Source organism: Rhipicephalus sanguineus, chromosome 8, assembly GCF_013339695.2.
Source record: "Rhipicephalus sanguineus isolate Rsan-2018 chromosome 8, BIME_Rsan_1.4, whole genome shotgun sequence".
NCBI classification, from domain to species: domain Eukaryota; kingdom Metazoa; phylum Arthropoda; class Arachnida; order Ixodida; family Ixodidae; genus Rhipicephalus; species Rhipicephalus sanguineus.
In genome coordinates, this window is record NC_051183.1 from 147,917,560 (window position 1) to 147,934,400 (window position 16,841).

General features: G+C 47.5%; 1 protein-coding gene across 1 annotated transcript in view; it reads left to right on the forward strand.

Annotated features, from left to right (window-relative positions):
* LOC119402392 (uncharacterized) overlaps positions 1 to 16,841 on the forward strand; it is a 93,162-nt gene that overhangs the window by 23,508 nt on the left and 52,813 nt on the right. Inside the window, exon 4 of the mRNA XM_049418363.1 lies at positions 591 to 658. Within this exon, the coding sequence (XP_049274320.1) occupies positions 591 to 658 (68 nt within the window). The remainder of the gene's footprint in view (positions 1 to 590; positions 659 to 16,841) is intronic.

Genomic DNA, 16,841 nt, shown 5'->3' on the forward strand with positions numbered 1-16,841 from the left:
GACAACTATGAAACAGCAACTTGCCAGTGCTTCACCAACCTAGCGAAAAGAAACACTTTCATGTTGCTGTCTCATAAGAATATGCTTAGAAATGCTCTCTAACTTTTTTTCTGCAATTTCGCTTCGAAGTATTAGGAAAATATTCTAGAAATATGCGAAAAATATTCGATTCGATTCGCACCCAAAATTTTGCTATTCGCACAGCTCTAGATAATACGCTTTTATTTTAATTGACCGTGAAAGTCATATCAACGAAATTCCACTGTGCTTGGAATGCTTATACTTGTTCTTCTGTTGTACTTGGAAAGAATTGAATGGCCATTTATTTTTAACAGCTTGAAAACAGTGCTAGTTAGCTTGACATGAATTCCAATCTGTTGATGCGTATTGTAAGCTTGGGTTTCTTAGTGTCATGGAGTAGTAGCTTTAAGGTTGGCAGCACAGAGTAAATTCTGGTACAAGTAACGTAATGTTCGGTTATGCTCACAGTGATCATTGATAAAATTAGTAGTAAGTTTTCATGCCTTCTTGTGCAGGCCATAGTTGCAAATATAGTTCTGATGGTGCTTTTGTGTATGTGCTTCATGCAGATTCTATGGAGGCCTCAATCATTGCAGCAATAAAGTCGGAACAACATGGTGCACGGCTTGCTTCACAGGTATGCAATACTCCATGCTGGCATTGTGTGGGAGCTAATTTCCATTAACCTGAAATGTGTCTAATCAGTGTTTCTATTGTGACATTGATTTTGACATTAGGGCTCGATTTACATGCAAAATGCCCTATTTACTTGCATAATGATCTCATTGCTTAAAAAAATTGTTGCAAATTTAGAGGTGCAATCATTACAAGACTTAAATTTTCCTAGAAAAAAAGCTTTTGAGCTCCAAGAATGTAAACAAGTTGCAGGTCAGAATTTTTACGATGGCTATCACAAACATAACCAAAAAAATAAATCATGAACAAGTTTTACCTTTGTAATGAATGCAGACGTAGGCACTACATAAAGTGCACACTGCCCTTCTATTTTTCACTTAGTCTGTAACTGACCCCTCTTATTTTTTTTTTTAGTAAATCTGAGTCCTCACTACTGCTGCGAGATTAGTTGTCTGAGCTGGCAGTGTTGTTGTGGGGCATTGTCGCAGTCCCACGGAAAGTCATCAATTCTCATATTTGATAAAACCATGCAGCATTGTCTGGTGCATTTTACTTGTGCCCAATAAGCACAAGGTGTGTTTTTGAGCACCTGCACTGCCATAACACAGTGATGTGATAGCTATGCCAATTGCGCCAAACTGCGCCAAGACGGGAAACCTGCTACATCCTGCTATATCTCCGCTGTTTTGCGCCAAAACTGCGCCAAACTTTAAGCACGCTAGCGTAAAAACGTGCGCAGCGCGCCACTGGCGGCAAAACGCGCCACTCCAAAGCTGCTGCGCGGCAAAATTTTCGTGCCGCGAGAGGAATGGGTTCGTGCATCATTTTTCGCGCCACGCCGCCCGGCGCTTTCTGGGGGACCTGACCGGACGCAGATTGATAGGAAGGCTTGTTAAGCGCTAGTCTGACTTGCTCAGGCTTTTGGGGACCGACATAATCCTCTCCAGACTGTTGTAAATTGGCATGACCCCCAAGAAAGCACTTTGGAAGGAGCGGCTCGCCGCGAGCTGGAAGTTTCAGTTGTTAGTACAGCGACGTCCTTGTCGGTCTTGTTTTTGCTCCTTTTTTAAGTTCCGCTGCTCGAATCAGTGTTATACCCCTGTCACACGGACAGCCTTATTAACCGGTTAAGCTCACTACGGTTAGGGGTAGCTACATAGCAGACTAGAGTTAATGTATATGCTACCAAATGTAGCATATACAGTAACTCTACAGCAGACATAACAGCAGAGTCTCCTAAACGCGCTTACCGTAAACCGAGAATCTGGCAAGATGGCGGACAAGCTTCGCACCAGCCGTGACCTGGCGCAGTTAATTGGCAGCTTCGTGTTGTTTGAGGATTTTCACGGAACGCGACTCCAGTCGCGGAGCAAAACTCGTGGAAAACTAGGTTCGCCGTGGAATGGCTAGCAACAAAGACTTATTCCGTCCTCGGCGGGATTAGCAAACAGCGTATAGCTACATGTTTCTTGAGGGGAATTGCTTTTCGCATTGTTTGTGTCTCGCCGTCTTGGAGCCTCAGGTCATTCCACCAAGTTCACCGTCAACATCCTGAACAAGATGGACGAAAATGGTGACACTATATCATCTCGGTGTCGCCAAGGCAGCGATGCCAGTGGATTTGGCATTGTCTGCAGTCAGACTATCAATTAACTGCGAACAGCATGGTTTTGCAGCGATAAAGTGGCATGCTACAAGCAAGGGGCACATTGAGGCCACGAAGCAGCACCGGAATTCAGCAGGTGTAGTGGAAACTCCAAAGACCTGCATGTCGGACGTATTTGGACTTCTCGCAGTGTTCAGCTACGCTCTCAGGCGACCACGTGGTTCGTGCAGACTCTCTCTTTGTTCTGGGAATTACTCTCAAAGAAATTCCTTTCTCTTAATTGGGCAGATACGGTCACATCTCTATTTCCGAGGATGTTCACGGACTCCGATATCGCTAAACAGTTTTCCTGGAAGCGAACGGAAGCCTTCTACATAGTGCATACCTGCCAAGTCTCCCGGATTTTCCTGGAGACTCCCGGTTTTCGACCATTTCTTACGTTGGTATGGTTGGCAGGAAAATTTCCCGGAACTTCAGTAAACTCGAAGAAATCGAAATTTCTGTGCGTGATCTAGCCACATTGACAAAAATTGCAACCCAATCCGATGCAGGCTTTTTGCGAACCCGTAGTAAACGAATTTAGGATGCATTGATGTAAATGTAACTGGCTGATACGAATTCGCGCAATTCCCGAGCCGAATTCCACTGTGTCAAATGGGCCGAAATTCGGATGTTCCGAAAATTTTTCCGCGTCGCGGTGGGTGATACGAACTTTGGTACCGAATCCCTCGAGCGACGGCCGAGAGCAGAATGCTGGAAGCTTCGGAAGTACGCGCACTGGCAGCGCGCAACCCTGTCAGAACTGTAGTTATCAGTTTGCCACAACCGCTGTGGACGATATTGCGGTCGCTCTTGACACGATCGTGTATGGCGACGACGAAACTGACGGAACTCCGAAAGCGCACGCGCGTCCCACGCTCACCCTGTCAAAGTGACGCTGCTTTCCGCAAACGCCGCGGTCAAAACCGCGGTTTGATCGCGGCAGATGCCATCATAGATAGCAACAAGCGACGTGGTTTTGAAGGCACGTGCGCGGCGAGCGCACACCGATTGAAAACGGAACTACCGTTTGCCGCATTCGCCGCGCACGAAACCACGGTCGCTATCAACCCGATCACCGATAGCGACTACGAGCTCCGAAGGTACGCGGCTAACGCAGCGGTAGGTTAAAGGGAATATAGTCGTAAAAAATTACACCATCTCCCACTAAAGGGAACCATGTGGGGATGCGAAGCAGCGCTGGGTGTTCACATGTGTTTCCATTGTTGTTCCATTTGTGTGTGGAGTTGTGTATATGTTGGGTACCGCTTTACCCCCCCCCCCCCCCAGCTCGTTTCCGTTGCGCTTCGGCTTCGCGTTGTCCGCGCAGCTTCGAGATTCGCTTGCCGGCATTGCCGTTAACGTTCAGCTTCGCCAGCGTCCACAGCGACGTTGCGAAAGGGTGCAACGGGAGCGAGCGCGCGCCGCGTTATATACGAGCGCACAGCTGTGGCGGAGAGAGAGAAACGGGAGAGGAGAAACGAAGCGGAGGCAGCGCTCACGCCACCTCCTCCATCCCAACTCCTTGCGCTCACACAAGGAGAGGGGGGAGAGTTGGCGCATGCGCGTGAGGGAAGGACGGACACAGCCCCGAGCAAAAGCTGCTTCTCATCTAATAAAAAAAGGCACGAAACCTTTCAGCGTTCGTGTCGACGTTCGCTTGTCACTGTGGTAGAGCGGACTGGGGCACTTAGTCTTCAGTTGGCTTCAAGCGAAGCTTTGACGCGCGCTTTCGTGGCAGCCAGCTGCGCCGTCCCTTATTGGTCCATTCACGTGTGTCCCAGAAAGGCGTACGTGAGTTCTTTTGACGGAAATAAATGTTTTATGCGTATATCGTGGTTTGAAAACAGATTTTGCTAGTTGTTTGATGATACGAAATTTTGGGCGATACGAATATTGTTGCTCCTCCTTCAGATTTGTATCACCGAGATTCTACTGTAGTTGGGAAACTACCTGCGTTTGTTTGGCCACTCTAAGCCATTATAAGACCGCAACGCCAATCTTTACGCTTACGGGGCTGTTCAGTGATCCAACAGGGTTATGCGAACGCCCATTATTGGAGAGAACTTTTTATTTCAAAAGAGTTCCTTCTTATTTGACTGTTTTTGCTTCATACGGTCCATTTTTTCGCTCGGCAGTGATCTCTTAGCTGCTCCACTAGCTGCTTTCCCTGCTCCAATATGCGTTTTTGGCTGCTCCAAAAGCCCTTTTTCCTGCTCCAAAACGCACTTTTTGCTGCTCCAAAAACCTGCTCCAAAACAGCTTCAATCAATCACATCACTGCATAACATTTTAACCCTTTCTTGGACACAAGAGAAGAAATGTTATAGTGTTTAAAATATCCTAAGTGACCTCTTTCTTACGTATTGATTACACAAAAACAAATCTGAAATCTGATAAAACATTTTATTGCTTCAGAAAAAATGGGACCTCTCCAACTCCCACCATCCAGTTGCGCTACCTTGATCAAGTGGGACCCTAATGTCCTGCTGTCTACTTGAGGCAGTTTACTCCAATTTGAAATCGCTTGTATGTCATAACTGGGTTAATATTTTTGGGGCAGAATAACTTTTGCAACACCAAGCCCGTGAAGCCAGAAAAAAAAAGTTACCTTGAATGTAGGCCAAGCAGAAAAAAAGAAGGCTGCATCCTTCGCTAAACTGAAACAGCATCTACAGTTGAACCTGGATATGTCACGCTGCGAAGGGGATTTCAAAACACAACAGCTGACATGAACGCAGTGTGGACGCCTCATCCATCTTTCTTTGGCCCATGTGTGTGCATTTGTAATGTTGTCTCTACTGAATAGAATAATGTTGTCTATACGCATATCAAGTTGTGCCAAAGTGCTGACAGCTATGCTTTCTTTCATGCTTTTAGGTGTTTTGCATGAGGCAGAAACCAACGGCGGTGTTGTGCATTTAAACCTACTGCACGCTCCTGTTAGGAGTGTGCAACAGATTTATAATGGCACTATGCCATACACACTGCCATTCAGAGAGTTGAAGATGCTCTCTTTGAAGATGCGTCTTTTTTGTGGTGCAGAAGGAGGAAAGGAATGTTGTTTTGCCATTTAAGGTTGTCACGCTTGCAGCGCAATGGCTGGTAAGCGGTGCATTTAGTGGTCACCACACTATGACAACCCACGATGGCATGAGCAAGCACTGAATATATCTCCACGGTCATTACATTGGTGGTAATGATAATTAGCGGTGGTGCTCATTGTTGATTATTGGCGTGGTCTCTGGCTGCCACAATACTCTCTTTTCTAGGCAGTGTGAGCGGTCTGCCATATTTAGACAACTCTGCATGATTGCCAGTAATGTTTTTAGATGTCAGCGACCATACTGGCACTTGTTTTTGCGCAGCGAATGCACTCGTGTGGAATTCACCTTTTTCATGATGCCCCAGCGCATGCGCCCTTTCCCTAGCGGAAAAAGTCTCAAAACGCAATCTCGAAGGCTTTGCTTCTGGCAGTACTGCTTTGTCCCAGCCCCTACCAAAACCCTACCAAAACGGCAGAGGGCAGCACAGGAAAATGAAAGAGGCGAATTGAGGGACAGAATGTGCTGTGTCCCATGATAGCTGGTGGTGCCTTCTCAATCCTAGTACACATTTTGTGCATGATACAAGTGAACTGTGACGAAAGTAACTTGAGAAACATTTAGCATGCAATCGACCATGTCCAGACTGTCTTGGTTTCTATTTTTTTTTTCCTGAGTCAACACCACGCGATTGTTGGTCCACATGATTTGGCTAGTTTAACCACTTTGTAGGCAGGTAATTGGCTTTCTTTACGACTGTTAGTGACACAGAAACGCAATTATTCCGCCAGAAGTGACAAAGGCAGTAGATATTTCCAGGTGTGTGCAAACAAAAGGTATGAATTACTTGAATTTATGCAGTGGGGCAGTTTGAATAAACTCTTTTCATACTGCTGGGAAAACAGGTGTTTTTTGTAGGTTGCACTAGATCTTTTTTGCTGAAGGAACTACTGCACCTAATATTTTATGTAATACATCAACAAAAAGCGGAATGAATGCTTTTCACTAATACAAGTTTCATTAATGAGATGTATGTTATACGAGCGATGTAAATTGCCAAATTCAAGAATACAGGACAAAATTGAACAGTTTGTAAAGACACGCTTATATCTTCTAAGAAAGACATATAACAGGAATTATGAGATATACAAAATGCACTGTCATCTAGTAGGCACCATACCTGAAAAATTCAAACTTTTTCGTTGAACAGCACTTTCCTGACAGAAATGTTGCTGTAAACATTAGAATTAGGCGTGTCATGTGGCAAAGCAGTTCCTCGATGTAAAGCATAGCGTAACGTCACATGTCTTGCAGTAAAAGTAAACTCTTTATTTTCTGCTTGCTTTTCTAGTAGCACTGGAACTTCTTACAGTTTCTATGAGTCTCCATCCTGGCAGGCAGGTGCTGAAATGCAAACTGAGATAACCCAAAGCAGAAAGTGAAGCTGACCGATGTTCCGGGCAGGTTTGCATCATTGTTGCTCTCAGAGTCGAAGTCGGACCAAAAAGCAGCATCCTCAGACTTGCTGCTGCTCATTAAATCGATGAAAGCAGCCACAAACACACCAAAATGGCAATATTTGTGATCTTCTGAAGTGCGCGCACATCTAGCGCCAGCCATTCTTACTTTTTATTTAGACTATTGTGCAACTTCGGAGTGTGTTAAAAATCTAGGCCACACGGGAAAAGCAAACTACTTAAAGGGACACTAAAGGCAAATATTAAGTCGAGGTTGATTGTTGAAATAGCAGTCCAGAAACCTCATAGTGCTACTTTTATGCCAAGGAAGTGCTTATTTTGAAATAAAATCACGTTTTAGTGGTCCGCATCGCATTAGCGCACTTTAAATCACCCGCCTGAAGTCAGTCTTTCACACGTCACTGCTGCCGTGCTCAACGTTGCCCGCCTTTACTGCGCGGCGGTGTGCACTGGCGGCATGCACCATTTGGGCATCCGGTAACATCACATGCATGCGGCATTTTGTCGAACTTTCTGTCAGAGTGACTTTCACGAGCGCGCAAAACACACGCGGCAGTACGCGATACCGAAACTACCACTGAGACGCGACCGCGTGAGCGAAGCAGGGCGCCGGGCGAAGCGCAGTTTGGCAAAAACAGAACCTTTCAACCACGCGCGCCGTTCCCCATGGCACCGCCAAAGAGGTTCTTTCTTCCATGAATCAAACAGAAACGAACAAACAGCATTTTATTACGTCTCTTGATGCACGGAAAGTTCTTTTTTTATTGCTGCTAGTTTGATTACTAGTGATTTATTGTAGGCAGACTCTCATACGTCATCGGGATCATATTGAAAATGTGCCGATCATGGCGCTCATCGTGTGATACATTTAGCTTAATTTCTCGGTAAGTAGGGCACTGCTGTTGATAATATTGCCGTTTTAGACGTCATACATTGAGCTTTCACTCTGAGATAAATTGTTATTTGCCTTTAGTGTCCCTTTAAAGAAGAAAACTAGTTTTTCACCTTCACGGCAGGTGACGCAGCGTGTCCATGAACGGTGCGGAATGTCTCAAAAGTGGCAATTCAATCCATCGATAGCGGGCTATCTATGCCCTATGGACGCGGCACAAAAAGGTTTTAACTAGAGCTGTGCGAATAGCAAAATTTCGGGTGCGAAGCGAATTCGAATATTGAAGTGTGAGTGCGAATCGAATCGAATATTTTTCGAATATTTCTCGAATATTTCTAGAATATTTTTCAAATACTTCGAAGCGAAATTGCAGAAAAAAATGTTAAGATTCCTAAGCATATTGTTATGAGATAGCAACATGAAAGTGTTTCTTTTCACTAGGTTGATGAAGCACTGTCGGGGTGGTGTTTCATTGTTGTCTTATCAAGAATGAGGCAATGTAGAGGCCGAATTCTATTTATGTACATGATTTGGTGCAACCAAAGTGTTACCGACAACACTTTACACGCGATAGGCAAAAATGCCATTTCCTCAGCCTCTCCTCCTCTTTCAACTTCTGTGGAAGCCCAACTGATGTGGCAGACAATGGTGTGCTTCCTTCAAGTCCGGAGTTCCAAATATGCCTCGTAGATGTCGATATATAAGAACATCTGAAATTTTGGATGCTAAAAAACTTCGGCTTCCGATTTTTCGGACTTTCTGCCCAAATTTCAGGTTCAAAACAGCATTAATTGAGCTCCCACCTCTGCCACATCTTTCATTTTCATGTTGAAACCAGCGTTTTCTTGAGTTAATACATTTGCGACCATAGCAAAGCTTGAAAGGCAGCTTTGCCGCAATACTGGGGTGTGATGAGGTGAAGCATATTGAAAATCTAGGGACCACTTCCAATCGGACGTTGACTGTCTCTTGGCAAAGTTCGACCGTAGCAGAGCTTGAAAGGCAGCTTTGCCGCAATACCGGGGTGTGATGAGGTGAAGCATATTGAAAATCTAGGGACCACTTTCAATCGGACGTTGACTGTGTCTTGGCAAAGTTTGACCGTAACGGAGCTTGAAAGGCAGCTTTGCCGCAATGCGAGAGTGTAATGAGGTTAAGCATATTGAAAATCTGAAGGGGTCACTTTCAATGGAACGATGACTGTATTTGTTTTTGGGAAGTTCGAATAGTTCGAATAGTAAAATTCCAGTGCGAATCGAATCGAACAGCAAACACTATTAGAAAAATATTCGAAATTTCGAATATTCGCACACTCCTAGTTTTAACAGCTTTGAAATACATTTAAAATATGGCGAGTAAACCAAAATTTATGACTTGTTTGGTTTAACCGAGAGCTTGAATTATTGCAGTTTGAATTATTCAGTATACTGTACATATATATGATGTAATGCCTCATGGTTCACTTGTGAAGCCTGACCCGAAGGTCACGGGTTCGATCCCGGCCGCGGCGGACGCATTTCGATGGAGGTGGTAAAGACCCGTGTACTTAGATTTAGGTGCATTTTAAAGAACACCAGATGGTCGAAATTTCCGGAGCCCTCCACTATGACATCTCTCATAATCATATCGTGATTTTGGGACGTAAAACCCCAGATATTATTATTATATTCACTTGTGAAGCGAGCTCCTCAAGAGAATATGTCACCCATACAGGCCAGCACTGTTTTGTCAGGGGTGGCTTGTGGCTGGCAGGTGAGGCGGGGCTTCTTGAGGAAATTGCATAGGGATCTGTGTGTGGCTTCCGGTGCACAGGAGTGACCGCATTGCCACAAAGCACCTTAGCGCTGTCGGATGACAGCTTCTGGGCACGGTAGCAACTCAGTAGTTGCTGCCACAGTGCTTCAAAAGCACTGTGCTGTAAAAGCAACTGTTCAAGGGTCTCCATATTTACCGGCAGCGCAACCACACACACGGACAGAGAAAAGAAGCGAAACGGAAACACAGCGCTCACACTCACAACTAAACTTTTTATTGCAGAAACAACACTTATATGATCCGGTAAATATGAAGTACAACCAACTGGCCCAAGTTTCTGTTTTGTCAAGGGTCTCCACTTCACCATGGTGTTGGGAAGTATCTGTTGAGGGAAGTCCCAGGCGTTGCCTGCGCACATGCATCCACATGCACCCGAAAGGGAATCACAGCAGTGCTGCCGGCTGTTGGTGGGTTATGCTACACGTGGTGATCGCAGGTACCCTCTTTTCACACACGATACAGGAGTGGGGGCGCTGCTTTTGCAGGTGGCGTCAGGTTGCAGAAGCACTGTCTTTCGAGTCCTTTCCTTGCATTGACAAACATTTCTCTGCGGGTTTGTAAACTAGCCCTCCATCCTCATTTTAGCTTTAGCGGGATTGAGTGACCGGTTGGTGTTTTCATGAGGCAGCTGCAACCACAGCACTGCACCAGCATAGTACTCACTGGGAGTCTGCATAGTACTCTGGGGCCTTGGCCCTGGACAGGGCTCCTGAGCCCAGTTCACAGTATAGTGATCACAGGGTTATTTACTGTTCATTATCAAGGTCATCGTTATAAGTTCAAGTGTTTTGTGTGAGATTTATTTTGTTTAAGAGTTCATGATATGAAGTGATCAGCCCACTCGGTGATTCAGGGGCACCAGGCATTGCCCTCTCAAGAGAAGCATATTAAATAGCATGTATGGGACTGGATGTAGTTGCTGTGGACAAGGAAGCACCTGACGACCCTTTCTGATGCTGTGCAGCTCTTCCGGCATGGCACCGGCACTGGGCACTCCATCTGCTACGTGGAGGGCACATTTGACAACGATGAGACATCTGTTGTCAATTGGAGCAGGGGGCAAGGACGTACCATGGCTCGTATCACAACCTCGAGCACAAGCAGGCTGCAGTACGTTTGCCCGTGCAGTACATGTTCATCGCGTGAGGGGTTCCCTGAGCACAAGTCTACACAGAAGGTGGATGAAGAACTTGGTCTGACCTGCAATGCTGCCATTGCACCCAGCGAAATGGAGGAGTCTCGAAACGCTGATGGCAAGGCCGCTTTGGGTCACATTGCATCCTGTTTGTTATCCCAGGACATCAAATGTCATGATATTGCAGTAACTATTTTTCAGGGAAACTTTTCGCCTGCTCTGTGCGCCCTGATGGAAGAATTTCATTCACGGCTTCGCAGACCGTCTTGGGCCACGGAACGCGGCAAGTGGGCAATGGAAGCTGCCTTTGTCTTGAACTACTTGTCTGGCTGCGTCACCCTTCTTGGCACGCTGTGGTTCCTATACGTAATCTCCAACTTGAAGAAATTTATCAAGGCCACAGGTTGGGTTCGGGACTTGTGTACCGACGGTGACGTTGAAAGTAATCCCGGGCCTGTGAGCTTCCCAACAACATATGAAGAAATGTCTGGCCCTACGTTCTTTGACTGGCTTAGAGACAAGGAGGGGCAGGGTACAGACATGCTGTCCGGTGCGTGGGCATCTCTCAGCAACCGTGCATGCGCTGATGTGAATACTGCCGTCATCGAGAACGTTTCGTGGCACTCTGGCCGTCCCGGCCAATCAAAACGTCTTAGGCTGGGCACTTGGACGACTCTTTTGTACCCCACCAGTGTTCATGGCCCGCAGCAGCTCCTCTCTGCCACAGAAATCAGGTGTGAGGACGCTCACGATAAACACATCAACTCAGTCCCTTCCCTAGATCTCCGCTTTTTGGTCAACCCCCCTTCTCCCCAAGGGCAACCTGGTGCATTCCCAGCAGAGCTGGGCAAAGGCCCTCCCTTCTTTGCCGTAGGCCCTGCACAGCAGAAAGGTCGCACGCGATCCGAACCAGTTGTAGAAGACACGGGTGCTGCAGGCCGACAAAGGCAGCTGTCACCTTTTTCTCCCCCTTCCCCCTCTGATGTAGTTGTGGCTGCAGTTGGGCGCACCGGGAATGTGCTGAGTTCATCCATCGCAATGGGGCAAGGTGTGGCTTTTCCTCTGTCGGGTGGGGGTCAATACCCATTTCTTCATCGGCAGGGCACTGTTGCCATTGTCATTGGCAAAGGTGTGCCAGATTGTGGCACACTGACTGGACTGACATATGCCTACCGCATCCCCATCACTGTAACACAGAAAGGTAAAGAAGGACCTGGGGTGGTCCGTTTGGGTGGGAAGATCGTACCTGAAGGTGATGCAATGGCACTTAGAGCCTTGTGTACCAAAAACAGTCCTACACTAATGTTGGCTAATGGTTCAAAAGTGTCACTTGTCGGAGAGTGGCTTCCGCTGGAGGGCAATGGTACACACACCATCTCGTACATCCGGCGGTGGGGCCCTCCCCACTTTGTGTATAGGGCCGAAACTGCTGCCCCCAGAGGCACCGCCCTCACCTGCACTGCAATGACCAAAGAAGAGCGAGAGCACTTGAAACACACAGTCATTACGTCCGACACTGACATCACGGCCTTGAGGCTGTTAATGAGCTCTCCCTATTCCACCACTTGTGAGGCGAGTGCTTTCAAGCTGGGGCTCATGCTGGCGTGGGCCAAGTATGGTGTACAGGACGCAGCCTGCTTTAACGTTCTCACTGGCCAATCCCAAGTACACGAGCCTGAAGTGTTCATCAAGGAAGAGTCAACAGTCACGCGCCTCTTCAACAGCTCTGGCGTGCCTGATGAGGACTGTGGGGGCCTGATTCAGCCAGCCTTTCCATTCTCTAATGGCTGGAAGCGTGGGCACCTAAGTTTCTTCGCCAGTGAGCGGTGTGTTCCCAGAGGTGCGCCCTTCTTGATCCTACCGTCATGCTTCGAACAGGGGGGGAGCTTCGCTGAGGCGGCAGTCTACCTGATGAGCCTACTCCCCTGGCCCTGGGGCAACATGAGCATCGTGCTGGAAACTGGGGCTGATGGTGATCCCACCCCACGCAAGCAGATGTATACGTGGTATGGTGCCACAACCATTGTGCCTGGAGCACGGTGTATAAATGTTGTCCTCAACCGGAGCAGCGCTCTATACTCGTCATCCATGGAGTATGGCGAACCTCCTCTGGCACAGTATCCAACCATGGGCCCCACTGCCGTGGAATTCTGGCCTCCCTTTTCCCCCATTCCTGTCAACTTCGAGGCAGGCCAGGATCACTTCGTGCCGACCTCTGCCTTTGCTGCATCCTGGGCACTGGGATATGACGTGGCCACCATCACGAATGTGCTTGCCAAGATCCAAGTGCATGGTCTATTTGACAATGTGGGCCGATGGGTGCTTGAGGCCCCCTTGTTTGCCATGAGTCATGCAGGGATCATGGCAACCCAAAAGGTGCAGATGCTCGACGTTCCAGCTGAGCAAGATGTGAGATCACTGCGCCCGACCATTCCGGCCACCATGGATGATGATGATGATGTGCCCCTGTTGTACAGATGCTGGGCTGCGCCCGGCTACCGAATACGTCACATTCCCAAGGGTGCAGTGTGGGCAGATGTCGTCCTGCCCCCTGACGGACTGATCACGCTGCCTGACATAACCACCCTCAGTGCAGTGAACTCTGGACTCTGGTGCTTCGACAACCCATTCGCTGGCACGACCATCAGCGTGGATCACCCCCTGCTCTCTGCCATCCAGTTCATTGCCAGTGAGCAACTGTTTGTCGGCTGGCACATTTTCCACTCTGCCATGGGTGTTGCCACAGACAGTATGCAGCTTGGGAGTTCAAAGAAGTGGCTAGGGCGAGGAGAAAACGCATACTTTGATGGAGTGTTTGGGGAAGGGTCTGGACAGACGCCGGACTTTGGCAACTTGGTTCAGGGTGTCATCGCCAAAGTGGTCAATGGCCCCGTTCTCACCACTGTCACCGGTGTGCCTCTTCCTTACAGACTCTTTCCACAACACCATTGGGAACCACAAGTGCTGGACTTTACCAACGTCGTCCACATTGCCAAGGCATGCCCAACACCAATGACTGACGTTGTGGTATTCAAGTACTCATCCAGTGTGCCGAGGGAGTTCCTTCCCTTCCTTGTGAGTCGTGCCGCCCTCGGCAACAAGGACATCTTTGATGCGCAGATACGGGGACGCCCTTGCTACAGCTACATTGGGCCGTTTCTCTATGCGGGCGGACCCGACTGCATTCGAGTTCAACGGGATGACATGCTGGAAGTGTCGCCCCACTCTCTGTGGCAGAACCGGCTGATGCACAGCCGCTCAATGTACGAGCTGCGTGACTATGTTACTGGTGACCCCGTGGCAGGAACTCCCGTCCCGGGTGAGGCACCGACAGAGTTCCCCCGTTGCCACGACGAATGGGCAGACAGTTCTTTTGACTTTGGCACCAAGATGACACCCTACCCTTTTTTCTCAACTGTCTGGAGCGGCTGGATGGACTCCGCCACACGTCATGTCCTGGCACTACAGGAAGAAGCAGAATGGTCTGGGTGGGACATACAGCTGGCTACCGGTGTGGGCAGCGAGGCCTCGGGGGTGCGGTTTGAATTGAACTGAATTGAGTTTTTTGTGCAACAGGGTTGCGAGGATAACCAAGCGAAAAGGTGCATTGACCAACTTGAGGGAACCTGGCCATCTCATACACAGGGCAGCTTCACAGCAGTAAAAAATAAGAGGCACATGGTATACATAATGCATGATCTTCTAACTATTAATGTGACCATGGTCAGATTTAATAAGCATGTTGCACAGTTGAAGTGAAACAAAAAGGCGTAGTGATGAAACAAAGGAAAAGAAAAAAACACTATCTTAATTAAGATGGCATCAAAAGCCATCACATAAATATGTGGCGTATCTTTTTTAGACACAGCATAGATACAGAGCCCATTTTCTTTGTGAAATCAATTTAAAGCTCTTGGTAAAGAAAACTGTTTCCTTCCCAAAAAACCCTGCGATAACATCGCTGTTCTGTGGTCGCCCACCACGTGCTGCCGCACACCAGTACCACGCATATCCAAAACACAAGGGAGAATACATTGAAAGAAAAACAAGAGGAGAAAGAAAGCTTATGATTTGTGCTATAACTTTTTTATGTGTGTGTATATATATATATATATATCTATATATATATATATATATATATATACACACACACCTGATAGACTTGTAAAATTTTTGTAGCAGCTGACTCGAGAGACAGGAGAGTCCAATAGAAAAGTCGCATTGCGATATTAACCTGAAAAGGTGTTACCAGACTTCTTTAAGGTGGTCTGTAGTTGAGCTACTCAGCAACCTGGCTGCACGAAAGTAACGGCTGTAAGTGACACTTAAACTCTTGAGTTATGTACGAGCGGCCTCCCATGGTATGGAAGGAATGTAGTGCACACTTGTTGCAACTTATCCCTATGCAGTGATTAAAGGAACAATCGCTAAATAATGCCTATGTTAAACATTCCTGTTGCTTCTTGGGTTGTATGTTCCTGTTATGTCTGTGATTTCTGGAATAAAAAATTTTCAGAATAAGGAACGGAGTGTTAATTTTGTTCGAGGAACTCGAACTCGTGCCCAGTGCAGTCCAGAGAGGTCTGCTGTTTGTTGGTGCAACACAGACTTTCTCTTTTGTCATTTGGGAGCTGCACGGGGGGGACGGTGCCGATGGTTGGAAAGTTGTGTAAGTTGTGTCTCGAGGGTAGGAAAGATCTGCAGCCTTTGAGGAAGCATGGTGCAGTGTCGTTGGAGGAAGGGGAAATGGTATGAAAGAAGTTGTGGAAGGAAGAGGCCGCCATTTCGGGGGAAAAGGGTACTCACATTACCGAGCACTAGGCCTGGGTACCTCTCACTAATTTAGTAAAAGCGCTTGGTGCAAAGCAGCACTGGGATCGAGAACCCAGTGCTTTCTACATTTGGGGTAGACGCTCTAAGCATGTGATCACCGCTGCAGTTCTGAAGGATGTGTTCCCACTGTAATGATTAAACGGTGGTTCTTAAAACCTTTAGGTTAGGAACGTGGACGTTCCTAACAAACCGACGAGGCTGATTGAAAGTTTTGGCCAACACTTTATAAAAACATGAACGAAAGACACACACACAAAAGAAAACACAGCAAACAGAGAAAGAATTAACTACAAACAGTTTCTAAGAAGCGAGCGTCCTTAGAAAAGTCAATATCGGCTGCCACGGGCTCACCCTTCGAGGGGTCGAATGCTTCGGGCGACGAGAGGAGACGACCAGCGCGGGAACTCTTGAAGAAGTCGATGATGGGGTGAGAGGAATGCCGAGAAACGTGGTGTCTTGCCGAAGCGAAGCGTCGGAGGACGTCAGCGGCCACGTGAAGACCTTGGCTCCAACTCGTGGTCTGCGTCCCAGAGCGTCGACACTTGGGTCCGGTCACCCGACTGTATCGAACGCCGAGTCCCGTCTCCCAGCTCTGTTTCTTCTTCTTCAACGCGACTCTTCCTGTTCGCACCCCTTTTGCGCGTGCCTCAGCGTCCTCGTCGTCTTCTTCCACCGCCGCATCTCACGCGTACAAACCACAACTCATTCGCGCGCACATCACATCACACAGGCCCCCATTTAAGTCTTTTGTTCATGAGGGAACCCCGAACAAAAGGCGATACATGCGCGCGCCACTATAACACACACTTCATTCCAGGCTCTACAATCATATTCACAGTTTTAAGTATTATACAAATATAACACTCAACACATTGCCTCATGCGATGTGTTGAGTGTTATAGTCACAACTAAGTCGAATATCGACACACAAGGAAAAACAAAACAGCGTTCTGTTCCTGGCCAGAATACAAAGACAGTGGTCGTTCAGTTGAACGCGGCGTCGTGCCGTAGGCGAAACTGAGTACTTCTTTCGCTTGCTTTGGTGCAAACTAGATCACGGACGCACGTTTATGCCTCTGCACGAATGGATTTGGGAGCGCAGTCCATTCGAACACCTTGCATTTGCTGGAAGCAAATGTTTTTCACCTTTACGTTATTCATTGGACATTAAGGCTTCCCGACAACTCGTGCGTTAACAGACTCCGCCCAAGAAAACATTTGAAATGCTCGCACCAAAGCTAACCTTTCTCTCCGCACTGTATGAAACTGTCCTGGTTACAGGAAAAGTAGCTTGCTGGGATATGCTGTGTAGTCAGATTAACGCGATTGTCTAGGGGAATGC